Raw genomic sequence first — 27067 nt, 5'->3', positions numbered from 1 at the left:
TGCTAAGAAAAAGCAGAAAGGGAGGGGGAGTCATCTCCCCCCCCCTTCTCCTTTGCACCAATCGCTTCCCCATTTCCAAAGGGATGGATCTCGTTTTTTTCCCTGGGAGAAAGAGGGACAACCAGGAAACGTCCAAGTCGTTTCAGTGCGTCGAAAGATGGCATTTTCTTCCATCCTTTCGCCCTCCTCCGCGCTCCTTGTTGGCTTCCTGTGTGTAAATTCATTTTTTTCGCGTTTGTTTGTTTTTTGGGACTGGACCCATTTCTCCCCGGTGGAGTGTTCCGTGGGCAGTGCAGAGCGGTGATGCTGTCGACCTTTCCGGTTTAGGGGTTCAAGATCGCTTGCACTGCCCCCGGAAAATCGCTCTCTCTCTCCTCTCTCTCTCGAGCAACCCAGAAAAACAAACCAAACCAAACCAAACCAACAAATCCAGAGAAAGAAGCAAAGAAGAAGCCGGAAGAATCAGCTGGGGGGGTGGGGGGGAGAAACACAGGACTGTGCATTTGTGTATGCTTGGAAAGTGGGGGGGAGGCAGAGCCTTCCCCCCTTCGGGACTGCAGTTTGGCTGGAAGACCTTGTGTGGGACCATTTCTGACCTCTGCAGAAAATCCTGGCAGCCTTTCCTCCTTTTCTTCATTTTGGGCAAGGGGGTGGGGGGTGGGCTTGGGGGAGGTGACAGGGCTGTTGTCAGTTTCCAGTTGATGTCCATGAATGCTAACACAATGATATTTATGATCTTGGGAGCCTCTATTGTTATGGTAAGAAAGCTTTCTTTTTCTTGACCACCCTTTCGCGTTCCCCCCACCCCCCTCTCCCCCTCCCCAAATTCGTGCCTCTTTGGTCTGGCTGAGATTTGGTCGTGGCGATGCGTGGATGCGTGGAGCATAGCCTTTCAGCTGGATCCCAGCATGTCTGCTTGTGCCCATAGCGATTGGGAAACCGAGGAATGGGGGGGGGCTGTATTGTTGTGTGCAAAGCAACCCCAGGTGTCTTTCCCGGCTCCTGCAAACCTCACCTGGTGCCTTATGACCTCTTACAGGCAATTGCATGCTTAATGGATATGAATGCACTTCTGGATCGCTTTCACAATTATATCTTACCGCATCTGAGAGGGGAAGACAGGGTTTGCCACTGCAATTGTGGAAGGTAAGTCGTGCGTCGCATGGAATGCATTTCTGGGGGGTGTGCGAGGGGGGGACAGGGTCGTGCGAAAGGCGCTCGCCGATGGCGAGCATGGTGCCTCGCTGTTCGCTTTGGCGACCGGAGGAAACGAGGCACTTTGTAAATAGGGTGTTTCCAGCCAGCTCCATGGCCAGGGGGCCCTTTGCACCTGTCACGGCCGTAAGACTCAGCACTTCCGAGTGCTGAAAAGGCTTGTCCCAGGCATTGCTTTCATCCTTACAACAACCTTGTAAGGTAGGCCGTTTTCTCGCCTCTGTATGGCAGTTGGGAAAGGAGTGTGTCTGTGTGTGTTGGGAGAACAGCTCCCTGGGTGTGTGTGGCAGAAGCAAACTTCAAAGGGACTCATCCTGACCCACCGTTTGCTTTGCATTATGATACCGATCAACGGATGTGCTGGTGTGACATCACAGGGCAAGACGATAGTGGAGAGATTTAGAGCAAGATGCAGTGTGAATCAGACCGTTTTATCCCTGAGGGTTGGCTCTGAGGGTCGAACGATACCCCCATCTCTAGAAGAAGCCTGCCCCTGAGGGGCAGATCTGGGGGACGAAGGACCCCCAAGTTGCGGAAGCTGGGAAGGCTGCTTCCTGTGCCTTCTGCCCTGTGAGACTTTCTCTGTGGGCCAGGCTCAGGAAATCCCAGATTTAGCTGGACTCAGGACTAGAATTCAGCTGGACCGTTGCTGGGAACCAGCCTGTCTCTTTTCCTCTCTGGGCAGCAGCGAGGTTCTAGTCCTGTTTGCAATCAAATTGGCAGCGCTCACGTAAGGCTAGAACAGACCTTGGAAATGCTGGGCAGTGGCCCTCAATGGCATGAGGGCTCCTCATCCCTCCGTGTGTGAGAGAATATTTGAAAGTAATGGTGTGGCGCTTGCTGTGGGTTTTAGGTAAGCTCTTAAGTGGCTGGCAGGCTTGAAAAATTCTTCTGGTTTTTGTGTTACTGTATGGAAGGTCTGGGGCAGGCACAGGGAAGCTGCTGGTCCCCGGGTTTCTCTTTCGCACCAAAGATCCCCTAATCCCTGGGGATTGTCCACACTGGCTCGGATAGATGGGTTCTGTAATCTACTGGAGGGTATCGGGCCATGTACCGCTGATCGGGGGCTCCCTTGCTCCTTGGGTGCTAAATTTAAGGGGTCTGAGACAGATTGGGTTTGCTGGTCCAACGATGTGCACCAAGACATCTTGATGAAACCTTGAAAGATTCTTTCGGGTGTCTTTCGGGTCAGGATCTGGAACACCTCTAGGTAGACGCAAGAGGTCTGCGCACGCCTGACGGGGGTGCAGAAAAGAGCAGAAAGTTTTGGCCGCTGTCGGTGAGCAGAAACGGACTGTGTCCCCTACGGTTTTTCTCCGGAAAGGCAGTGCAGAGGGGCCTGCACAGATCTGATTTATCCCACTTCGCACGACCATCCTAACAGCAATAGCAAAGGCTGCCAGCCTCAAATGCAGGGCCCAAACCTGGAATAAAGCCAAAAAGCCAGGGGATTATCAGTGGTGGGGGGGGGAGGGATTCGGAGTGTGGGTCTATTGCTCTTCATTGCAGCAGCAAATGGAGGTTAGTCCCCCCGATGGTAGCGGAACGGGCACCAGGCACAGCTACTTGGAGACAGTGTCCCAAACCCTGGGTGCCACTACGGAGAAGGCCCTGCCCTGTGCTGCCCACGTGCGGCACATCCCATAGTGGGGGGGGCAAGGAGACAGACCTCCCCAAATGCTATGTCTAAGGGCATGTGCCAGCTGGCATTACAAACACAGTCCTCTTGCTGAGGATCAGAATAAGACTGTGGCCCAGATGTGGAGGATTTGGGCAGTTGTGGCAGTAAATATGCTTGACCACGAAATGGAGTTGCTTCCGAGTTTGCTGGTCGGGGAAATTAATGGAATAGGATCGGTTCCGTACTGTTTAGGGCCTGGTCATCCCTACCTGCCACCATAGGCCACGTAGCTGGTTGGCTTTCAGGAATGGTACATCCTCAGTCTGGAAAGCCCTATTAATGGAGGATCCTAAAAACCGCAGGATGGGCTTGGGCCCCAAGTTTTTCATTGGCAGCCATCTGCCCCCCAAACCACACGAGCTGGGAGGGCAGTCCAGGCCTGGGTGAGCACTGTCGCTTTGGATCCCCCTGGGTTAGCCTCCTTTTGGCTCAGGTGTACTTCACCTTCTGGGGTCCCCAAATATTTCCCTCCTGCAATTCAGTGCTCTCCTTTCCTGCATTCATCCACCCCCTTTTCCAAATAGAGGCGTCTTAGCAAACCGTCTGTTAAAGACACGCACCCAGAGCTGTTAAAGCACATGAAAGCTAGCAAGGGCAACGTGGGGGATGCATTTGCTGCAGGGGTCCGAGTCCCAGAACTTTTCAGTACCTTGAACTGCACCCCTTAAAGCTGAAAATAAACCTAAAGTTCCCCCTTTAGTTTCAAGTGAGCTTGGTTCAGCTGCAGTGTCTTGCTCTTAGAAACACTGGCAAAGTCTTCCATAGGGCAGAGGTACTGGCAGGTTTGGGGAGAATTTGCATTCTCTGAAGATTGCCTTGTTCTGTCGCATGAACTGAAATAATGTTCTGTGACCCCAAATATTCCTGAAATGAGGGTTACGAATGAGCCTTGGGTGCCTGCCCCAAGAGAATGGAGCTAACGGACCGAAGGAGAAAATTTGTGAAGTATCGGAGAGATTTTGAAGGCGTCTTTCGGGGCACATCTCTGGAGGTGGCTTGAAGAAGGTTCAACATCTCTGGCCGCTGTGGGAGTTTTAGCTGTTTTGTGGGTCGTGGTAGCATGCGTTTTAGATTTCATATATCTGACGTCCTTTGCTCTGGCTTGTTCTCGTTGGTTTGTTGAGAGAGGAGTCCGAGGATGTAAAACTAATACGCCCATCCACAGAATCAGCCCTGGCTCGCGTACAGAACCGATGACATTTAAATTTTAGCTTTAAATAAAATGCCTTTAAAACACCAGGTATTAAAAGTTGCCAGTGCAGACTGAAATGAAAAGGTTTTCAGGAAAATCTGCAAGAATGAGGACATCAGTATTCTGTCAGAGTAGAGTTCCAAGGGTGTGGGGCCGCTACCAAAGGGGCCCCAACTGGTACCTGACAATCTCACAAGGCCTCATGGCCCAGAGACAAAGGTTTCAGTGCTAAGCTTAAGTCTTGGGCAGCCTCATGTGGGTAGTGGGCCTCCAAGCCCCAAACTGTCTAGGAATTAGGAGCCCAAGTCCAGTGCTTTCGACTGATTTAGACAGCCAATCTGATTTGTATGGAATTGGTGTGATATGCTTCCATTTCTCCGCACCCAGAGTTGGGGTGTTGAACCCCTTTTGGCCCAAGCGCCAAATCCCATTTCAGAGAAGCTTCTGGGGACGGCATCCCAGTGGTGTTTGGGGCCAAAGAAAAAGGGCAAGGCCAAAATACTGGCTTATTTTAGCTGAAAGACATTTCTGCCAGGAGCCAAAAAGCTTCAGCAGCTGCGGGAAAGGGAGTGGGCCAGAAGGAAGGACGCAAGGTCATCTGGGGACGCAAGCTTTGGCCCCAGACATCAAGTTCGGCACCCCTGATTGAGAAGTTTTGGCTTAATGCCTGTGAATTCACAGGGGGAAATGGCTGATGTCTCCAGTTTGTAGCCAGTGCTGGAATGACCCTCACCTGGACAGCTGCTAAGGTGGCCCCGTTCCCTTTGCAGAGGACAATCCTCTGTTTGAAGGGCATATCCGGTTTTAAATTAAGAACCTGAAGAGCAGAACCACAGAAACTGTTGCTTGATGGCTGTGAGTTTTTGAGGGCTAGGAAGACACCCACAAGGTGTCTCGTTCCGGCGTGGCCTTTCTCCCCTCCCGTGGTGCCTACCCAGGGGCCCCTGGTCCCTCTGGTATCTGCACCCCCCAGTTTCAGACTGGCTTGCTGCACTAGCAAAGACACCCCCACCGCATTCCAGTGGTGGCATCTCAAAGCTTCAGCTGCCTCCTGCTGGAGACAGAATCAAATCCCACATCTTCTTGAGGTTCCCCTGCAAAGGTGCTGGATTCAGCCTTTGACCCAAGGCAGCTTCGCGTTCCCACAGAGGCCATGCAGCTCCCCGCGGGAAGCCCACAAGCATGGCATCCCTCCCGCCCATGTTCCACAAGAACCAGGGTTGAGGACCTCCCAATGGGTGGCTTCATGGCCACCGTCACCTGTTGAGGGACACCCCCTCCTTGAAGACATCTGTTTGATGGTGTGCCATCAAGTCATCTCTGTCTTACAGCGACCTTGTGAAGGAAAGACCCCCAAAATGTCCATGACAGCCCCACTCAGTTCTTCCAAGCTCAGGGCTGGGACTTCCTTGGTGGACTCCATCCGTCTCATCCTTGGTCTTATTTATTATCTATCTATCTATCTATCTATCTATCTATCTATCTATCTAAAGTTTTTGTATGCCGTCCCCTTGCTATATAGCCCCGGGACGGCTCACAGAAATAAATAAATACAATACAAATACAATTAAAACCCGGAAACACCCTGGCTGCACAATTAAAACTTATAAATATTAAACATTGTTAAAATATTGTTTGAATGAAAAGGTCTTAGCCTGGCACCGAAAAACAAATCACGACGGTGCCAGGAGGACCTCTCTGGGGAGCACATTCCACAGATGGGGCGCCTCTGTAGAGAAGGCCCTCCTCCGGGTACTTTGCCTCCTGATGTCTTTCACGGAGGGTTCCCGGAGGAGGGCCTCTGCCGCCGATCCCAGGGGGTGGGAGGGCAAATATGGAAGCAGGTGTGCCTTCAAGTATCCAGGTTCCAAGCTGATAAGGGCTTTGTAGGTGATAACCAGCACCTTGAATTGTGTCCGGACTTCGATGGGGAGCCAGTGAAGCTGGTAGAGGACTGTTGTTATGTGAGAATAACGCCCAGTCCCCATCAGCAACCTGGCTGCTGTTTTGCACCATTTGAAGTATCCGGACTGTCTTCAAGGGCAGCCCCACGGAGAGCGCGTTACAGAAATCCAACCGGGAAGTAACCAATGCATGCGTCACCATCGCCAGGCAGTCGTCCTCCAGGTGGGGACGCAGCTGATGGATCAGCCGAAGCTGAGGGAAAGTGCTCCTCGCCACTGCCCTCATCTTCCCTTTCTTCTACTGCCTCCAACTTTCCCTAGCATCCCGGTTGTCATATGAAATGCCTGAAGTCAGAGAACCTGTTTGCTCATCTACCCGCCCCCCCACTTAAAGTCTCTCACCATAATTTTGGAGCCGCAATCGCCATAAATGTGTTATGGACACCAAGTCCTTCCTTTTGACTGTCTTGACTCTCTGGCTCATTCATTTCCCCGGAAATCTTCAAGCTCTGTGGTGAGAAAGGAAGGAGACGAAGACCAAAGGCCTTGAAATTTTGACCCAGTCACAGGGAGTCTTGCCAAATGACTGCCCTGGCAGAATGCTCAATTTCTGAAGCAAACTCGAAGAAAAGAACCCCGTGTGTGGGTGTATTAGCACCCATGGGCACCATGTTAGAAAACCCCGGTCTAGGGAGATCAATTGCCCTGGCTCACACAGGATGATCCTCTATTTGAAAGGTTTTCAGTGGACAGATCTCCGTTTGGCGGGCTTCCTGGTTTAAACAGGATGTATGGAAAGGCTGAATGGGTGTCTTGACGTTGGCGACCAGAGGTGAGGATCCTGACATGCAGCTGTGCTGGAAGGCCAACACGATGAAATTAGTGCTCTTTGTGACACTAATTCTTCCTCTCCGTAAAGATCAGCACATGCAAAACCGATGCAGATCCGCATCCTCACCTTTTGACAGTGTGCTGGAAGGCACTTTGCAGATTTCTGGTGGCATTGCAAAGCCAGCTGCGGAGCGGGGCTGACAGCTTGAGGACTAGTCTCCTGAAACCCAGTCCAATTTGCGAAGGACAAGTGCTCTGCTTGTAGCAGTGGCCAATCTGGGTCTGGTTTAAAGACCAGAACCCTAACAAGGGACAGCAGCATCGGCCTGGATGTTACCCTGCCAGATTTAGCAAAGCCTGGGCATCAATGCAGCTCGCCTCATTCGAGTCTTCCCTGCTGCAGGTGGGAAGGTGCATCTCACTTTAGCTGCCAATGATTATTTCTAAATTGGTATTTATCAGGAGACGTTGGCATACTCAAGTTCAGTGCCAAGCCATACCCTGGTTTCTTTTGACCAAAGCTAGGTAATTTAGTGACGATTTTGAATGTCTTTTTGGTGTTGTATTTTGTATCTTTCGGGAATGCAGAAGTGGCTACCTTAAGATTAGGGCATCCCATGATTAAAGGATTGGGTGAACCGAATTATTCTGGAAAGAGTAAATCTGCATATATTTGCATATGACTTAAATATTTGTTTTGGAAGAGGGATATAACTTTGGTTACATTGCAGCCGATATGATCTAAGAGGAGGCTTTTTCTGTCTTGAGATAGTGAAGGAGATGGCTTCAGTTCTTAAAAGCAAAACAGCTACAAAACCTACTTTATTTTTAAAAAAAAAACTTTTAAAAGTGAGGCATGGGAGGATCCTCTCTGGCTCTGCTGGCTGGAGCTGATGGGAGCTGTGGTCAAAATCTTCTGGAAGGTCTTAGGTTGGGGATTCCTGCTTTAAAGTGGGGTGGTGGGACTGGCTGCGCCAGGACAGCCTGGGCTGATAAAACGGGGGAGGATTCACAGGAGGCTGAAATGCAGGGATGCAGCCAGCAGAAGAGGAAAGAATTTAATTCACATTTTATTCGTGTGTTGATTCATTCTCTATTAATAATAATGTCCTTCCGTGCTGCCAAGCTGAAGAACTCGGGGCAGTGCACAAGGACTCCTGGGACACAGTCCAAGAACGCGGTCAGGGCGCCCCCTTGGAGTAGCTTCTCCTCTTCGCCGTGGCTTCTGACCTGCCTCTTGCTCTGGCGTGGGCAAGATGGCCGCCATGGCGAGAAACGGGTCGAGGAAGAAGAGCAGCAGGGGGCAGTGGAGGCGGCGGTCCTGCCCACAGCCGCCCGAGACCTGGAACTGGCCCCGAAGGGGGGGTCCCTAGAGGAGGGGGCCGTGGCTTCCATGGGCATCCAACCTCCGCTCCCCTTCCATGTGCAGAGCCTGGTTTTGATCCTAGGCGGCCACCGTACTGTAAAAGGAGACGGACGAAAGAGGGACTGGGGTCAGCGGGCAGCCTCCAGATTCCATCCCCTCTCCTTCTTCTGGGCTTCCGACTTGGTCGCCCTTCAAAGAGGAGCCTGCAGGCTGCTAAAATGTACCACTCAGGCCACCGAGTTCCTTCTCCACCGCTCAGCGTCAGCTCCAGGGGTCAGGGGAGAACTCTCAAGGCCTCCCTCCTTGAGGGTGTCTCATTTAAGGACAGGCTGGACGTGCACGCGGTGGGCATGTCGTGAGCGGAGCCGGATGGAGCCGGGGGTCAGACTAGATGGCCCGGGAGGCCCCTTCTGGCTTGCTCTGTTTCTCTTCTCACCCTTGTGTTCACCAGTGTTTTCTCCTTCTCCTCTTCCACATCATGGCTGCTGGACAGGCAGAGCGAGGGAGGAAAACCCACCACTTTCTGGACCAGATCAAGAGGCGGTGAACATGCACGCTGCAGTGGGGAAGAGGAGGGGAAGTCCTGGGGGGCCTTGCCCATGGGCCCCTGCTGGGACGTGGAACCTTGGCATCTGCCTGACCTTCCACCTGTGGTGCCAGCTTGGAACGGTATTCCAAGACATCCGGGCACCCCAGGCTGAAGAAACGTGGCTCATTTCGGCGTCGGCCTTCCCCAAACCCAAGACCTCCAGCTCCATGCAGCTTGTGCAGAACGAGGGCTGAATTCAGCCCTGCTAGCCAACCAGGGCTTGCTAACAACACAACCCACAGTTCACAACCCCACAAGAAACTACACATTCTTTTAATGGGTTGTTCGTGCTCAGAAAAACATGGATCTCTCGCTTAGCTGTGTTGAGGTGCCACCAGAACCCAGGAATCCAAAACAACCATGAGTGGCCACACACACTCAACCCTTGAGTGTGTTGTGTTGTGTGAACCCAGTCTCTGTCCCCCTTCAGTGGGCTGGGATCTATCCCCTTACAGGGGAAACTTCATTGCAAATTCATGGCCTTCTGTTACATGGAAGCAACCTCCTTTGACAACCAGTGCCGTTCTTTAACGGGCATCTTAATTTCTTAATACTCTCCGGAATTTCCCCTGCTTTCCTGGAATAGCTCTTGTGAAGGGAGCCAAGTGCTTTTCTCTTCGATTGGTTTATAACTCTGTTTTGGAGGAAGGAAAATCCACACACACCAGCCTTCAAGCCAAACCTTAACGTCCCTCAAACTGGAACCATAATTCAATTTCTTCGAAAGAGCTGAGCAAGAAACGAGTGTCAAGGGGGTGGGCCAGCAGGAAGCATTTGAAAACCGTTTTGCAAGCCGTTTGATCTGTGTTAGAGAGAAATTTGCATAGACACCCAAAAGCTTGGATTCTGTACAGGTGGGGAATCCCATCAATGTGTGGGAAAGGATCCGTTTTGCACACCTAAGCTGCCAAGTTCAGTTCCCAGCGTCTCCACTTCAAAGGTCCAGGTAGCAGGTGATGGTGAAGATACCTTTCATTGCCCAGGGCCCTGTGGTACTTCTACTGGTCAAGAAGCATCACATAGGCTAAATAAACGGAACCTCTTTCAGCCTTAAGGCTGAACTCATTTTGAGTCTACCCATAAACCATGTTCAACATCGAAGGCCCCTGTCCAGGTATACTCTCTGAGGGAGGCTTGGAAGGTGGCAGTGCAGGGCAGGGCCTTCTTGGTGTTGCCTCCCAATTGTGGATCGATCTCTCTCTCTCTCTCTCTCTCGCTCTCTCGTGAGGCTCACCTGGTGCCAACCTTGCTCTCTTTCTGATGCTGGGTTAAGACCTTCTCTCAGGCATTTGCCAGCAGATGAAGAGGTTTTAAGCAGGCCTTGCCTTTTCCCCGTTTGTTGTTGATTGTTTAAATGGCTTTTAGATGTAGGTATGTCTTTCTCAGTGTTGCACATTTATGAGGGTGTTTGTGTATGGTTTTTGTACTTTACTTTTAAAATTTTGATCTTTGTAAACGGCCCAGAGAGCTTCAGCTTATGTAGAAACCTAATGAGTGAAATGAATGAATTTTCAGAGGGGTCGTGGAGGAGGGGGAACGATTCAGTGGCAGGCAGGGCCAAAAATGATCAAAATTACCCACATCTTTCCATTTAACACTTGTCCGGCCAATCAGCCAGTCTTCAGAGAGGCATTTCAGACAATCTGAATGGGGGGAAACTGTCCAAAGGCCAGGAAACCCCCAAATGTATTCCATGAAAAGAAAAAAGGCGGGATGTGGATATAACAAATACACAAGTAAATTTGCTCATTTATTTGGATCACTGGCCATTTAGAGCTGCCATTTAGGCCAGGAGTGGGCAACCGATGCCCTGCCAGGACTCCCAAAAGCCGTAGCCAGCCAGCCACGGGTAAGGGAGCATGGGACTTGTAGGCTGAGCAATCGGCAAGACTTGGTTTGCCTGGAAATGCGATCCGTTTCGGGGTAGCAGCAGCGACTGGAACCAGGGGCGCTTTCAGGCAGGGGGCGCGGAGTGCCACTCACGGTTCTGCCTTTGCTCCGTGGACTGGTTTTCTCTGGCGAGGGCAAAGGTGGAACCCGTGGGCGAAAGCTCAGGAATATTGTGAGTGGGGGACACAGAGATCTGGAAACTTCATGCAGCTCCACCGAGGAGGCAGGGTGATGTCGCGAAGGGCCGGTCTACCTGTCCAGTCCGTTGTCCAGGTGTGGCCGACAATTGATGAGCAGCCCTAATGCGCCTGCCTCTCTCTGGTTCGTCTTGAACGAGACAAGCCTTCGGACTGAGGGCATCTTGTAGTGTTTCAAGCCGAGGACCGCCCTGTGCAAAGCAGGGCACATGGCCACTCTACTAAATGGGCTTGCCTGGGTCAAGGCAACGTCATTCCTTCTTAAGAGCATTCTTGGTGTTCTCGCCCACAAAAGCCAGCGACCCGTTTTTGTAAAAGGGAAGGTTATTTGATTCCAGAAAAAAATCCCAGGTGAAACGACGCGGGGACAGAAGGAGATGAAGCCCACCTGGGCCAAAGACGGCTCTTCCAGGGGGGTTCGATGCGACAGAGGTCCTCAAAGCCCCTGGCCCGTGATTGCAGCAACTGTGGGGCAGGGGCCTCCCAGAGATGGGGGTCTCCAGTCCTAGTCAGCTGTCCCCAAACCTCCTTTTTAGCCTTGTGTTTTTCGCAACTGCGGAGCAGCCATTGTGCGCCAACACCATATGGCAAACATGTTTCTCCCCCAAGCAAGGGAATTTTTGACAGCAGATTGCAAGACTTTAGTGGGAAAAACAGAACGGCACGAGCCGTCTCTCGTGCTTCACAGGAACGAGGGACCCCAGCAAAAGAGTCCCACTCCCACTTGCAAACACAAGCGATTTGATCGAAAAGCAGGTATTGTTTTCGGCTGGTGCTTGTTCACACTGGGGAGACTGAGGCATGCCTCTTGAGCAGTGCTTGCGTATTTGAGTTTTTGGTTGCACTTTTCTTTATGGTAGTTTCGTCCTCACCACAATTTTTTCCTGGCAATAGAGTCGGGCCCGTGCTGAGGATGTCTTCTTTGGAGGGGATCCACCCGTAAAGTCTTCCTGGTTTGCACTTCCTTGCTTCTGCTCCCCACGTGCTCTTGCAATGGTTCCTTCGCCTGCTCCTCTGACTTCCCTTGCAATTGGGGTGTGTGTCTGAAGGCAGAAGATCCCCTGGCAGGGATCTGCAGGACCCCCTCTCCAAAAAGGAACTTGGCTTTGGTCTGTAACACGAACAGCAAAACAAGCACTTGGCTTTCAAATACCCAGCAGGACAGGCGTTTGCAAGGCCCATCCAAAGGCCCTTCAGGAAAACCGGGCAGCCTTTCCCACCCTGGCGTTCCCAGGCATGGGTCTAGCTGAATCAGGCTGTTGGGACTCACATTCCAGCAAAATTTAGAGGCCCCTAGCTTGGGGAATCTAGTAGGTATGGCTCTAGAGTTTTATTTTTATTGTTTGTGGAGGGGACTTGGTCAACGCACCCTCCATGTCCCCATCTCCCTCTGAGCTAAACTTGCTAAATTCGAATTAGCAAGCCTGCTCACATCGCATCAGGGAATCTTTCTATAAGGGTGAATGAATAGCAGGTAGTGGAAATCGATGGATGGGGTGGACAGTATTTACCAGTTGATGGAAGAGTAAGACAGTAACCGTGTGGATGACAGCGCTTCTCGCTTTGCTATGAGCGGCCGAGTGCAGATTTTAAAAATCCATTTAATTTAGGCCATGGGAAGAATTTGCCCCTGCAAATTGTGGGAAAGGGTGAGAATTCTGGAGAAATTCAGCTCTGGAGGAGTATATGGAGGTGCCAAGAGGAGAATGGTTCCTTCGCCTGCTCCTCTGACTTCATTTTCTCCTTGTTAAAAGTTCTATTAACAACAAGAAACCCAAACTGCCTTGCTCAATTTTCAGGAGCTTATCAGGCAGAAACGCTGGAAAACCCCAAGGGAGGAAGTCTTGTTAAGTCTTTTAGGGGCTTTTCAGAAAATGCAACTGACTGCAGAGGCTGCGGGTACAGAATAAACATTTTAAAATAAAGAGTGTAGCCCCCGCCCATCAGCCCGCTTACAGAAAGGCAAGCTTGAAGCTCTGCATGCTGGGAAGCTTTCCAGAAGGGGATCCCCAGAAAGTATATTTTTACTATGGATTCAATGGTGAGATATGTTTTGTATTGATAATTTTTCATATTACATCTATAGGATTATTCATTTCATTTCTAAAGCACCTTAAAGCCAACACGTGTAAATTTTAAGATTGTGCACTGTGGTTTCACTAAGTGCACTTAAATTACTCTGCAGGCAAGAAAATAATCTCCCGTCAATTGCAAATGGAAAAGGGCAGTAGAAATTGCAGCTATAGAGGGGCTAAGGAACCTTCGTATGGGGCAAAACTCCTTATACCATGAAATAGGAATGCGGGCAGCATCTGAAATAGATTCAAATAAGTTTGTATTTCTGTGACTCTGACCTGCAGATTCTTCAGCAGCAAGACTTTTTCTGAGTTCTGTCATTTCTCGGGACTTCTGGGCCATTTTTTAAACTGGGCCCAATTTGCAGGTACTGTTTGCTCAGAATTGTGAGTGCGCATTCGCAGAGATGAGTGCTAGTCTTAGCACAATGAAATTCTTGTACGGAAAACCCAGTTCTGTCAATGAGTGGAGGATGGGATAAAGAATCCTGACAAGCCACTCAAGGAAGATGAAACCAATTTGACAAAATTAACAATTAACAATTCCCCAGCATTCCAGTTGGAGCATGCATGGGCCAGAGGCTGAAGTTCAGTCCGTGGTATTTCTAGATAGGGCTGGAGAAACCTTTTACCTGGATCGCTGGACAGCTGCTGCCAGCCCGTGAAGGGAAAACTAGCCTGCATGTACCAGTGATCCAGCTTATTATAACTGAGATTCCTAACCCTTTAAGGAATGGAGAACTCCACATCCAGGGGCCAGATTTGGCTGTCTTGGAGTCCCACTCCAGAGGTTCCCCAAATGGCCCTGCCTTCTTCCTCGTACCACTTTCCCCCAAGGAACAGTTACGGAGTGCTTTTCTGGCGTTTGTGTGCTTCCCCTCATTCAGAAAAAGTCTGAAAGGCTTCCCGGCGGGCCGAGTGGCAGGAAAACCTTTATTTTTAAATTATTCTTACACTGCAGTGCCATGCCATCTTTTTTCCTCTCGCAAGGAGCCCGAGGCGGTTTACATACCCCTCCTCCGTGCCAGCATAGCATCGAAACAACATCCCTGCAAGGCAGGGCAGGCTGAGAGTGAGTGACCGGCCCAAAACCATCTGGTGAGCATTGTGGCTGAGCGGGGACTCGAACCGCAGCCCTCGCTGGCCTTGTACGGAGCAGCTCCGTAAAGACGCCCACAGTCCAGCGAAGGCTCTGGGGCCAAAGTCATGTTGCTTCCGAGACGCGGAAAGGACCGGCATTGGGAATGACAAGCGAGTGAATTACCGCTCTTTGCTGGCAGGAGTCCTGTCACCTCTGGTCAGCCTCCCGGCCCCGTCGCCAGAGTGCCCGTCTCTCCCCGGCTGGTGCATTCAAGACCACTTCTGCTTTCTCCATCTTGCACTGTCAGCTCACGTTATTCCAGCCGGGCGTGGAGATGTCGCCAAGGAACCTGTTGTCGCCGCCGGTTCCCCCACCTCCGCCTTTCGGTCTGGCTTGTCGCGAAAACCCCCACTCGGCTCGCCGTTCCCGGGCACTCTGGCGACAGGCTGTGATCGGATCTGCCAGTCCTCGCTCCATCTGGGCTCGGTGCGTCATGTTCTTGCCACGAGCGGTGTTAGAACGAGGATCCGAATCGATCTGCTGGAGGGCGGCTGGCTCGAGGGGGAGTTTGTGTTGGTGCGACGAGGAGGATGGAGCACCATGGAGAGATGGAGGTTTCATGGACTCCTCGGGAAGTGGAAGGGGCCACAGGGCCGTCGGATCCAGCCCCCTGCTCAGCGCAGGACTCCGAGTTCAACCATCCCTCTAGGATGTCTGTCCAGCTGCATCCGGAGGGTGGGCAATCCCAAACCTCATTGGTTTCATTGTCTAAGAGTCAGGAGATTCCCCCCGTATCTAGCCGGGATCTGGCTTCCTGTCACTGGAGCTGTCATTCCGTGCCTTCATGCTGGGATGATCGAGGAGCGATCTTGTCCTGTCTCCTTGGGACAGCCTTTCAGGTGCCCTCCCACCTCCCCCAGTCTTCTCTTCTTGAGGCTAAATACGCCCAGTTCCTTAAATTTCTCCACACTGAGCTTTGTTTTCAGCTCCCGCATCATCCTTGTCGCCCTCCTCCAGACCCTCTCCAGTGGAGACATAACCATCAGGAAATATTCCGCCTGTCTGACTATTACCTGTTTATACTGCCCAACAGCTGAAGCTAAATCTAGGTACTCTCCAAATTTGCCCCAAAGGCTTCTAGTATTTGCGTAAAAACACCTGAGCACAGCCATATTCACCTCCTTACCTCCTTCCTCATCTCTTATACTCGGGCAGTCTGAAGCTTCCAGCCCATCATCCACGAGGGGTCATTTGACCCAAACTGGATGCTTCCCAGCTCGTCGTCTTCCCCCACAGACCCGGACATTTCCTTGGGAATGGGATTTGATCCCTGGTCTGAAAGAGACTCTGCACTAAGGGATGCTGAAGTCAAATGAATCTCTCATTTAAATTTAGAGGCAGGTGAGACGTCAACTCAGTTTGGTGGAGTCCGATTACCTCTCTCTACAGGCCTTTCCAAATTATTTGACGTTTCTAAAGGAGCTGGTCCATTTTGAAGACTTTCCTGCCGGTCTACCTCTATCTTCCGCCTTCCCTGCAGTTTTCCTCCTCCCTCCCCTCCTGCAGTCCTCTCATGCCTTCTCTTTCGTCGGCATTTTCTTATTTTCAGCAAAGGCATGAATGTGAGTCTGTTTGGAAGGAATAGATTGCACTTTGGGGGGCAATGGAAATCTTTATGAGTTGAGCTGAAAGCCAAAATTTTTGGTTCAGATCATAAGATGCTTGAATATTTTTAAGCCCATGGACTGAACTCATTCTGGGGCTTCATTCCAGGGGTGACCCGGGCCACCAGAAGAGGGGAAAATATGTCAGAGATCTGGGAGCCAATCTTTACCTAGCCATGGAGCTTTGGGGCAGTAGGTTAGGCTGGCGATCAGCCTAACCTACCTCGCAGGGTTGTTGTGAGGATAAAATGGAAGGATGAGGACCTGGTAAGCTACTTTGGGTCCTCTAGAAGGAAGAAAGGTGGCATATAAATGTGCTGAAGTGAAAAATGAAGCTTTCGGTGAGGCATTTCGACCTTTAGAATGGGACAAAACGGCTGTACAAAACCCGGGAAACCGAAAAAATGGATGCTTGGGTGTAAGGGTCAGGGAAGTGGCTGTGGGTGTTTGGGAAACCCCAGAAGGCCCAGCTGGAATCCCAGATTGGCTGGATTTGGTCCTCAAGGCCAGAATTTGGTACCCTAAGTCTCTCAATGGCTTTTCCTTGGTCAGTTCCTAGTCCTCATGTCTCTAGATCCTTGAAGGCTAGAAACTTGAAGGCTAGAGTGTGGGTTTGAGAGTCTTAGGCATCAAATTGCAGGCATGCACCGCAGCACAGCACACAGCCAGCCTGGCTGTGAGAGAAAAGCCACCACCTGCTTTGGGGAGCCATAGGCCCTCTGGGGAGTAAGGATTCTCCCTCTCCAAATTGGGCAGGGCGACTCTGGAGAGGCACCCCGAGTTCGTGCAGCTGCAGAGGGATTTGTATAATTGCTGCAGCGCCAAGCAAAGCGCAAACCGCCTCGGTGGCGAGGGGCAGTCTCTTCCCCGTGACCTTGTCGGCAGCCTGGCACGCACCTAGCCTGTCCTAACACCTTGGACGTTTGCCGCAATCAGCAGCGATCAACTTAGAGAAATTATCCCGATCGATCGGCCCGTTTAAAACGCAATGGAAACTGTGATTGCCTTTTAATTCACCTCGTCCTTTGGGATGCAGGCCGAGAAGGGCTGGCGTCTCCCGTCCCCACTGGCATCTCTCCTTGCATGGATGCTGCATCGATGACTTTATGCGTTTGCTCATTAAGGGGCCCCGAAAAGGAGAGGAGCAAGACTTACGTAAGCCACCTTGGGCTCCTCGCAGGAATTGCAAAGCGTGACGTGTACAGGGAATACGTATGACAACCCCTGGTCACCATTTGCCATTTCAACGCTCCGTCCTTTCTCTTTGAATGGAGCTGGGCCATACCCTTTGGATTTCCTTTTTTTCCCTAATAAGTTTTATTTGAAATTGTAATGCTAAAAACAAAGAAAAACTAAGAACAACCTCAATCATCAAAAACATCGGGCCTGCTGGGTCAGCCCCCACATTTTTTTCCATTTACGATAACTTAAAAACATATTTAAATCTATACGAAGTCCCGTTTCTCTAGCCAATGATAAAAAGAGTCCCAAGTTTGATAGAAGTCAGTATCTTCCTTCTCCTTCAATGATAAAGTCAATCTATCCATTTCTGCACAGTCCAAGATCTTTTTTAGAATCAGTTCGTTGGTGGGTAGTTCTTCACTTCTCTAGTGCTGAGCAAATGCAATCCTCACCGCAGTAATTACATGTAAAATCAAATAATTTCTTGTTTACTAATGTCCACACCGTACCCTTTGGATTTCTACCTCCCGGGGCAGCCAAGCCAACGGTGCGGGACGTTGTAGGCCCAAACTTCTGGAAGGACAGAGCTCCTCCGGCTGTCTGTTCTGGAGTGATTTCTCCAGCAGCCGGTCAGTTCTGGGAAACGGTTGCTGTGATTTAGGTTGGCTTGTTGGGTGTTTCCTGCAACAGCCGCGCTTCCTCCTGGAGCCAGTTGGATTTGGGAAACAGCTGCAACCCCACCGACAGCCCTGGGAAGTTCCTGCTTTCTTCTATCCTCTCTTTCTCTAATCCTGGGCATCATCTAGGCAGGCCGACTTCTTGCTCTTCGAAGCTTCTTGCTCTTCTTGGTCTCACCCAGTCGAGTGGATCTTCTTTCCCTCATCCAAGTTCTACCATCCCTGCCGAGCAGGCTGGCAGAAGTGTCCTTCCAGAGCTCTCAAAGCTGCTGTGTGTTTCCCATTTTTGCCCGTTCTGGTGCAGCGTCACAGCACTGGCTTGGCTCCAAGCGCAAACTTCCCCAGTAAAAAATAGCAGGTAGTGGGAAAGAGCAGGACTCCCCAAGCCCTTTCGACACATGGGCACCTTTGGGGATCTGAGAAACCCCACAATTAGTGGGTCACCCCGTGCGCTCCACTGCTGTGGGTCTTCGCTTGTGTCTTACTCAGGAAAACAGTTGGAGCCTCTCTAATGGACAACACAATGTCCTTGAATAAGGAATTATTCATCGGTGGAAATACAATAAAGAGGATGCTACTTTTAAATAAGTGTCTTAGTTTTGCCCGATCATAGCAGCAGAGCGAGTCAGAAGGGGGCTCCCGGGCCATCTAGTCGGACCCCCGGCTCCAGCCAGCTCCGCTCATGACATGCCCGCCATCATAGCTTCTATTTGGAAGCAGGTTGTTATAGGGATGTATTTTATCCTGGAAATCCTTTCCTATTCATTGAATAGGAATGAATAGGAATGTCCACACTCTTTTCAATTATTTACCTGCTTCGTAGAAATTAATAAATATACAGTATACATGGATTTCTGGCCCCTTTTATTTTAGTCACTAGTCAAAGATCTTAAAGCAGTTGACAGCAACATATAAAATACAATAAGAATGTAATGATAAAATGCCATAAAATACAGTAAATCAGCATGAACATTATGCTACGAAATGTAGAAGGCAGATTTTAACTTGATTGCTAAATTTATTAAGGTCACAATCCCAAGCATGTTCAGATACTCTGGCTGGGAAGGGCTCTGTGTTGGAGGACTTTTTCTGCCTAAACACACATAAGATCAGACTGGAATCTGCATGTATTTGCATATGAGGAAACGAGGAATTCTAGCAGAGAAGAGGGAAGCAAACTTGGGCTGTTTAATGATTGCTTGTACCTTGGAGTAGACTTTGTTTACGAACAGGCTGGCCAGAGGAATGAGAAAAGCTTTTTTTATGCTACCAGGTGGCATTCGGTGTGCTACACAAAGGAATTCCAGGTTTTTAAAAATTCTGCTAGCTAACGAAAAGGGGGGATCCTTGGAGCTATTGTTTGGAATATCCTTAGCAGTAAATGATCTATTTCTGCTCTCTGCAAGTTTCAGACATGCTTGTTCTGCTTCATTCTATTTCTGCCATTAAAGCAACAATCCGCTCAAAAAGTCATATTTTTGAATGCGATTTCCCCCAAAATGTACATTTTTGAATTCACTTTGCTGCAAAGCATTTTAGATGCTTCTTCTCTCAATGCAAATCCTCTCTCCTTTCCTTTCTTCCACTAAGCACTGCACCACGACATTCAGAGAGGTACAACAGGATCACCGAGTCCCAATCTGTGCAAGATGCGTGATGTTAAAATGCAGGCCTAGTGAAATTCCCCCAACCCTAAATCTGAGTAACCAACTCAACTTTGCAGACTTATGGCTAACACCATTTGGGCAATTTACAACTGTGCAGCAGTCCCTGTTCTTGTTCTTTGGAGTTCAAGGTGAAGCTTCTCAGGAGCATTTGGATGCCAGGAAGCACGTCCTGACAGTCAGGACCCCGAGGGTATGGAATGGGCTTCCCCGGGAGGTGGTTGAGGCCCCATCGGTGAGGGTGTTCAAGGATAGGCTGGACATGCACATGGTGGGCATGTTGTGAGTGGCGCTGGCTAGAGCCGGGGGTCAGACTAGATGGCCCAGGAGGTCCCTTCTGACTCGCTCTGTTTCTCTGTTTCCATGTTTCTGTTTTGGAAGGGGGAACATGGACTGGATGAGGACCCAGGTCCCCATGGTCTATGCGCGGCTGACCACTGATTCGGGGCACGGGAAGGGTGCTCAGCAAGCTAAACACACCTGGTCTGGAGAAATTGCATTTTGTGAGTCGGCGACGAGCAAGGGGGTCTTTTATCATCAGCTCAAGTTCCTTCCTTATCAAATTCTCTTTCCCTCCTGCCCCACGTGTCTCTTTATCCTTTTGATGGCTCTTTGGACAAAGCATATCAGTGCCTTGTGAGGAAATCAGGGCTGGACTCCCTGAAGGTGTTGGAGGAGAGTGCTGGTTGTCATTAAAATGATTCGGGGGCCCAGGCCCACGGGACACAAATCTGTCGGGGAGACTTGTAACTCCCAGGTCAGTGGGGCTCCTCATCCATTACAGCTTTATTTTGAGCTTTCTATAGATGCAATGGACAAGGGGTCCCAAGCAGTCACCAGCTTCACTTGCCACTCCAAGGTTCCCCCCTGGCCATGCCTGAGTTCGGAACCATGGAAGGTCCATGGACTGGGTTTCGGGACTGAGTTCAGGACCATGGAAGGTCCCATGACGCGCCCACCAGCCGTTCCATGGGCGGGAACCTATTTCGGGGCAGCGCGCTGCACCGGGGAGAGCTCCCACGAAGCCCCCAGCAGGCTGCCCAGGGGTACGGGCCTAGTTCGGGGTTGCGTTCAGGACCACGGAGAGCTCCTCCGAAGCGGCTCCTGCCACTCGGCTCCCTTGCACATCTCTGTCCGCTGGTGTAGATCTATCTATTTATGCAAATATTAAAAAGTAATTCCTGGGATCGAATTAAATTTCACAGGAGGGAAACCCAGCCAGTTAACTTCTCATAAAAATCACCTGGAAAGCATCAGTTAATAAGCACTCTTCTTCAGAGCTTTCAAACCAACGGAAGTCCCTCCAGCCCCCAGAAGCTGAAATGCCGTGAAGAGGCCTGGTGCTGAAAGACATTTTGCATCCCTGGGTGGAAAAACAGAAGCAAATCAATAGATTTTGAAAGAGCTACTGGGGAAAGTTCGGTAGAAATGATGCTTATTTGACCGTCACTTCATTGTCTGCTTTGAAAGTGTGGTTTAGTTTTCCTAATTGGAGATTGGGACACTGCTTGGAATTCTTGCTTTCTTGTCCTTTCTTGCAACCTCATGCCTTCCAGATGGAAGACTACAAATCACATAACCCCTTGCTGAGGAAGATGGGAGCTAATGTCCAACACATTTGCATGTTGCTAGGTTAGGGATGGCTAGTTACCACTCTGCTACCTTGGCAGGATTGTCTTTATGGATTCAAGCATATTTGCTGCTTCATGAGGACTAGCTACTTTGTTGTTGGTGGTTGTTAATGAAGGCTTGCGCTCTCAGTGAAGTGAATTCACTGACAGATAATCACCACCTTCTGTGAATTTCTGTGCTTCCCATCTGAATCAGGGCAAAACTACATATGACCCTCTTGTTCCTACAGTGGTGTTTTTCCCCGCAACCTTTCGGTGGTTACCTGTTTGTGCTGAAATAGCTGGAGGTGTCTCAGGCACTCTGAACTACAACCATGGTGCCATTGAGATGTTTTGGGAGGCGATTCCCAGAACTTGTGAACATTGATCATGCTGGTCTTAGATGGTGGGGGAAGAGCCAGATGTCCAGCAGGTACCAGGCTGGTGGAGGTCAGCCCACCACTGAGCTGGAAATCAGATGTCTTGAATTCAGTGCGACCTGCTTCTGAGTAGGCATGTAAAAGATCGCGCGGTGAATCTTCCAATTTGCATCTCACCCATTTTTGGGTACGGGAGGATTTGATTAATGACAGCTATTTACCCTCCTCAGGTGGGTAACAGAATCAAAAGGAGGACCCTGAATACAGACTCAGAAATGAATGACAAGCTGGCCCACAATTTATCCACTCCGGCAAAAACATTATAAACTATAATGACTTCATACTTTTCCAATCTGACAAAAGCACAATAAAGCAGTTTATGACTTTTTATAATCCAACAGAAACATTCCAAGGCAGTGTATGACTTTTTCCAATCTGGCAAAAGCATTATAAATCAGTGTGAGTCCCACCTGGATTCTGTGCAGGGTCAGAAATGTAACCCCCCCCCCCGCTTCCGTTCTCCCCTCCTCACAATTCAACCACAGCACTGGGGTGGAAAGGAGGCAGTGTGGAGCCGTACGGCTCCTCTGGGAACAAAAAGAGTTTATTTCGGGGAACGTGTTCCCGGTCGTGCCCTCTTGTTCAGTCCTGTGCGTGCGAGGGATGCTATTTAGATGCCTCGCCCCAGGCAATGAGATTTCTTAAGCTGGCTTTGGCAAGAGGGCCATTAACTTCAGCTCGGCACATCTTTTAGCATGCTTGCAGCTCAATGATTCCACGAACGGCCTCGCACGGTGGCTGCAGAAGAGATGCACAGCTGCTTGGCCTGGCTCTGTGCATCTCCTCTCACGGGCAACGGTTTCCCGGGGTCTCAGGCGGCGAAGGCCGCTTCCCACCTGACCTTTCGACTTGGAGATCTCAGGGTCCGAACATGCAGCTTTTTGACTGGTTTCAGCCAACACAGCAATCCAGAGGCTGAGTATGAGTGGAGTTTGAGTTGTTGTTGAAATGTGGATTGTCGTATAAATGTGGATTGTTGTGTTGTCACTGTGCGAACAAACCACGATCATTTTAACCCTAAGCAAGTCACACTTTGCAGCCTAAGAGCAAACCAGAGGTCATCCTCGTGGGCTGTTTGTGGTGAGCCACCAAGGGTCGTTAGCTGTACCTTCTGCCAAGGTCCCGGCACCTGCCCAGCTACACTGTTCTCTCACTCCGGACTGGAACTTGGGTGGGATTTCTAGCACCTGCGCACTGGGCGGGCTGGACAAATTCACAAACGAGTCAGAGCAGGTTGGTTTTCTTTGAACGGGGCCTGTGCTTTCTGCTGACATGGAAACTCCATTTTAACTTTTGGAGGGGGAACTGCCCAGACGTGTAATGAAGCCGATACACATTAAAGACGGGGGGGCTTAGCTCCTCACTTCATTCCTGCTTCGTGCAAATGGAATGAAATTCTTGCATGTTGCTTTGAAAAAGTCAGGGTCCATAAGCGAGCAGAGAACGGAACAAAAGGCGACATGTGGACAGAATGGATTGAGGAAAAGCAGGACACCCCGGCTCCAGCCCTCGCCGTCCCCGTTTGCTTCCAAACCCGTGACGTGTCCTGTTTTTCTTCTCTTGTCCCGCCTCCCCACCCCACAGGCATCATGTGCATTATGTCATCCCATACGACGGAGACCAGTCGGTGGTGGACTCCTCGGAGAATTACTTTGTGACTGACAATGTCACGAAGCAGGAGATCGACCTCATGCTGGGACTCTTGCTGGGCTTCTGTATAAGCTGGTTTCTGGTGTGGATGGACGGGGTGCTCCGTTACGCCGTGCGGGCGTGGCGGACAAGCCAACGGTATGGTAAGTGGAGTCTTGCCGCGGCGATTGTCTTTCAACGGGGAGCCGACCTCTCTGTTTGGCTCTCTCTCCGGCCTCTGAAGGGTTTAAAATTGCGCGTTCTTTCAGCCCCAGAGAGAAAGGCATTTGCAACACTTGCTAAAGTTGGGGACTTTTTCCAAGATGGCAACGGAGCAGCGGCCTCTCTGTTGAGCTCGCTCTGATACCTTATCCATTTTAGTTTATTTTTACTATCTGCTTAGTTGTTCATTTTTATTCGTACCAATTTTTATCGAGTAGCGTTTTAAAGTCGACCCTCCTAAAAAGACACTGCTTCTTGGATCTGTAAGTTCCTGGAAATACCCTACAAGTTGCAATGGCTAAATTTGGACTGAGGGCTGATGAAGGGTCCCAAGGAACCTGCAGTCTTCTCCTTTTTCAGAGAAGGTGCGAATGATCTCTCGCAAAGCATTTTCAGCCTGCCGCCCTTGCCGCAGCTCTCCGGCTCCTTTGGAGGAACCCAAAGAAGTTAAGCCAGTTTCTCAAACTTGGGGTTTGGGGCTGATGGAAGCCATCTTGGGGCCAATCCGATGGGCTTTTAGGCTGAAGAAAAGTCGACAATTCTCAGCATCTCTATTCGGACGTAGATCTGAACTTGTAATATTGGTCACCCTTTGCTGTTTTTTATCTAAACGATCATTTTGCACCTGGCTCTGGGTTAGGAGATGTTTGAGGTTCTAGTAATCTCCCTTGTGCTATGCAAGAACAAAAAATGGGGAGGGGAGGGGAGGGGAGGGGAGGGAAGATCCCACAATGCTTGCCATGGTCGTCTTGCAAACTTTCTTAACTTGGTGCCTTCCAGCAGAAATGGGGCTACATTTCCCATTACCCTGGCCATGCTGGCTTGGCCTGATGGGCATTGTAATCAAAGCCATCTGGAAGGTGTCAGGTTGGGAAAGGCTGATGCATCGTATCGTAAGTGGCTCTGCCACATTTTTCCAAACTCAGGTTCATTCAGTTCCATTTCTGCATCCATTTGGGCTTTCTGGAAAATTCTGAGGTCCCTTGGTGCTCTGGGGCAAGTCCACCAGGTGATCCAGACCTATCTGCTGGTCTTCTCTGGTCTAGGATACTCCATCCCTTGGTTCTTGCTGGGCAAAGATCACCTGTGCAAAACATAGAAACAGAGCGAGTCAGAAGGGGCCTCCCGGGCCGGAAGTGAGCCAGATTCTCGAGTGGTGTTGAGGTCATTCTCCCTTGGTCTCTCTCTGTGTTTCTTCTCTTTCCAGACAACTCTTGGTCATGGATTCCAAAATTTTGTAACTTCAAGGAGTTCAGAAAACGTCACCACCGGCAATATGACGAGCCTACCGGGAATATGGTGCATATCAAACAGAAGCTGTACCATAACGGGCATCCCAGTCCCAGACACCTCTGAGGAAACAAGAGACTGAGACATGGTCCTTGAACTTGCCGTTGGCGCTCCGTCACAGGAACGTCCGTCTGCTCGTTCCTCGATGGCTGTGGCTTAAGAACTTCCTTTTACTTACCCGAACAGTGTGCTCAGCTGGCACACAGAGAATGCACAATTCAACCCCGTCCCGGATGCCCGGCGCCCGAGACGTTGCACTGTGGTTACCATTTTCTTGGTGGACTTCTGTACATATGTAAAAAAACAAAAACCCAAATCAAAACGGGGAGAAAGAGAATTTGCAATGTACTTCCAGCCAGTCGCTTCCTTGATGGTGTCCAGCCGTGCCGCTGTATTTCTCCGTTTTGTTTCTTTGTTAGTTCGTTTGGAAAATCCGTTGTCGTTGTTCAAGGTCTTTGTAGGTGAATTTGGCCCGAAGATGCAATGTTTAGCGTCCAAGAACTTCCAAACTCCCCTCCAACTTTGTCCTATCTTCTCTTGTCTGCCCCAAGATTCTTCTTAGTTGCTCGGTTGCCTTGTTTTCAACACGGATTTGATTTGAGGTTTTATCCTGTCTGGTGGCGATGCTGCATATTCTGCTTTGGCCCACATTGGTTGTTTTAGAGTCAGGTTGGTAGCCTGGTTTCCTCTTTCATTTCCTCTTCGTGTGTGTGTTCTGTTTCTTAAATTGAGGGGTTGTCATTCCGTCAGCCTGAACTTGCCATTTTGGAAAGCGGCAACTAACCCTGATTGGCCAGGCCAAACTTGGCAGCCGGCAGCCTGGAAGCAAAACCATCACGCTGAGGCTGCCGCGTTGGGGTTACTACTGCAGGTTTTGGTCGAACATCCTTCCAAGCCAGGTAAAACAGAGCTCCCCTCTCGCAGCCATGGGAGCTGCATTGGCTGGTCACACATTCCCCGTGCGGATGATTAGATCTCCATTTCCATTGCCTTGCCGAAGGGTTAACCCAGTGTGGTTCCTTCTGGGTGTGTTGAACCCATAGCCATGGGGAACGATGTCGGGAGGAGATCCAGTTTGGCAAGGCGGGGCGAGGAGCTGCGTTGAAACCCTGAGGGTGTTTTATCATCACAGACCCGCTGCTCACGGAAGGGAGTTCCAAGGATCGCAAGATCCGTCGGTCTGATGGTGGGACCTCCACTGCTGACTCGTTTGGCATGTTCAGTGGTCTTGTGAATGCTGCAGTTCCTGGGAACAGTGCGGGGGCCTCCATGCAGGTCAGAATTGTTGTTCTCCTAGCTCAGCTCTGACTGACAGGGTCTCTCCAGGGTCTCAGCACGGAGGTTTTCTCTTCATGGGCTACTTGGCCCTGGTATGGTCATTGAACCCGGGGTCCTCTGCATGTAAAACATGCGCCCCACCCCTGAATTATGGTCCTCACTGGCTTATGGCCTTCAGTCACTGGTTCGCAGGTTCTTTCAGGCCAGGAATGGGGAACCTGTAGCCCTCCAGACATTGCTAACAGCGGCTTTCTTCCACCCCGGTCGGCCTGGACACTGGCCAAGAAAGTTGGGAACCTGTGGTGCAGCTCGGGTTGGATCCTGGGGCGGAATACACCACCCAACAACCAAAGGACCCCCCCGCCCATGAGCACCCCTATAATGTCAGGGGCGAAGGCAATTGATGGAAACACCATGCAAATCCTGAAACCATGGTAGCTCTGTGATTTAAATGAGTTTCACACGCGGGGCTGTACAGGCTTGGAGAATGACCGTGCCTTCTCAGGCCACGGCTGGCCAACCATTGGCCATTGCTCAAACCCAGGGGGGCCCAACCTCTGATCTGGGGACCGAGCCTGCCCCGCTGGGGTTCCCCTCTTTTCTCTGCTCCCCATCATTTGGTGGCGTCCTGGCTTTTACGCTGTTTCCTCCCTGTTTCCTCCCATCCTGAAGGGTAGGAACACCCTTTCCAAGGCTTCATAAATGGTGGTAAGTTTAACCTATCATAGGTTGGCCTTTCTGCCTTTGGGCTTCTCCCCACTTGGCTTGTGGCTTCACCCACCAGCCCCAGGGAGCGTCACCCAATTAAAACGTGGCCCTCTGGCTAAAATTCTGCACCCTGCCCCTAACGTTCCAGGGAAGTTAGTTAAGGGGGAGGAAGAAAACAGGAGCTGTGTGTCTCACAGCTGAAGTTACACTCCTGGCCATCGGAAGGGGTCTTTCCTGGCCCCCCAAATTCACTACGCCCATGGTCTAAGTTTCCCTAGCTGCACCAGAGGCAGTGTTAAGAAATGGTCTATGAGGGCCTGACACTTCTATTTGCAGGGACGCCAACCGCCCCATGGCGGAAATAAAAATCCAGGCCCCCGATGGGCTCCGTTGCATCGGATTCCCTTGGATTCAGTTCCCCTTTGGACCACGGTGGCTTCACCTCCTGCTGCCTCCTGAATCGTTTTCCCTGCGTTTTTTTCCTGACGCCAAGCGCCCTCCTTCCCTCCATCCACGCACCCCTTTTTACAGGTAGGGGGTTCCTTTATAGGAGCCCCTAGACCATAGCCATATTCACTTACTTACGAATTTGGGAGCGACTGCACCCAGATGTTTGCAGCCCCTGGCATCGTCTCTGCTCCTGCAAGATCTGCGGGGCTGCAGATTTCCTCGTCCTCCTCCG

At 50.6% G+C, this 27067-nt stretch overlaps 1 protein-coding gene across 1 annotated transcript; it reads left to right on the top strand.

Annotated features, from left to right (window-relative positions):
• The first annotated feature begins 509 nt into the window (after positions 1 to 509).
• Positions 510 to 24608, top strand: TMEM240 (transmembrane protein 240). Its single transcript, XM_044445310.1, has 4 exons — positions 510 to 758; positions 1040 to 1146; positions 22843 to 23051; positions 24317 to 24608. The coding sequence occupies exons 1-4, from the start codon at positions 510 to 512 to the stop codon at positions 24463 to 24465; spliced, it is 714 nt and encodes a 237-aa protein (XP_044301245.1). The 3' UTR covers positions 24466 to 24608.
• Positions 24609 to 27067: the final 2459 nt, after the last annotated feature.

This window comes from Varanus komodoensis, unplaced genomic scaffold, assembly GCF_004798865.1.
Source record: "Varanus komodoensis strain SLA01 unplaced genomic scaffold, ASM479886v1 scaffold48, whole genome shotgun sequence".
Classification (NCBI taxonomy): domain Eukaryota; kingdom Metazoa; phylum Chordata; class Lepidosauria; order Squamata; family Varanidae; genus Varanus; species Varanus komodoensis.
This window is presented reverse-complemented; position numbering and strand designations above follow the sequence as displayed.

What these genes read in the sequence shown, in the direction of transcription:
- TMEM240 (XM_044445310.1), top strand. Translation starts at nt 510, where the DNA reads ATGCTTGGAAAGTGGGGGGGAGGCAGAGCCTTCCCCCCTTCGGGACTG. An exon ending in TGGGAGCCTCTATTGTTATG is followed by an intron (nt 759 to 1,039) that starts GTAAGAAAGCTT and finishes GACCTCTTACAG; the next exon opens with GCAATTGCATGCTTAATGGA. An exon ending in GCGGACAAGCCAACGGTATG is followed by an intron (nt 23,052 to 24,316) that starts GTAAGTGGAGTC and finishes TTCTCTTTCCAG; the next exon opens with ACAACTCTTGGTCATGGATT.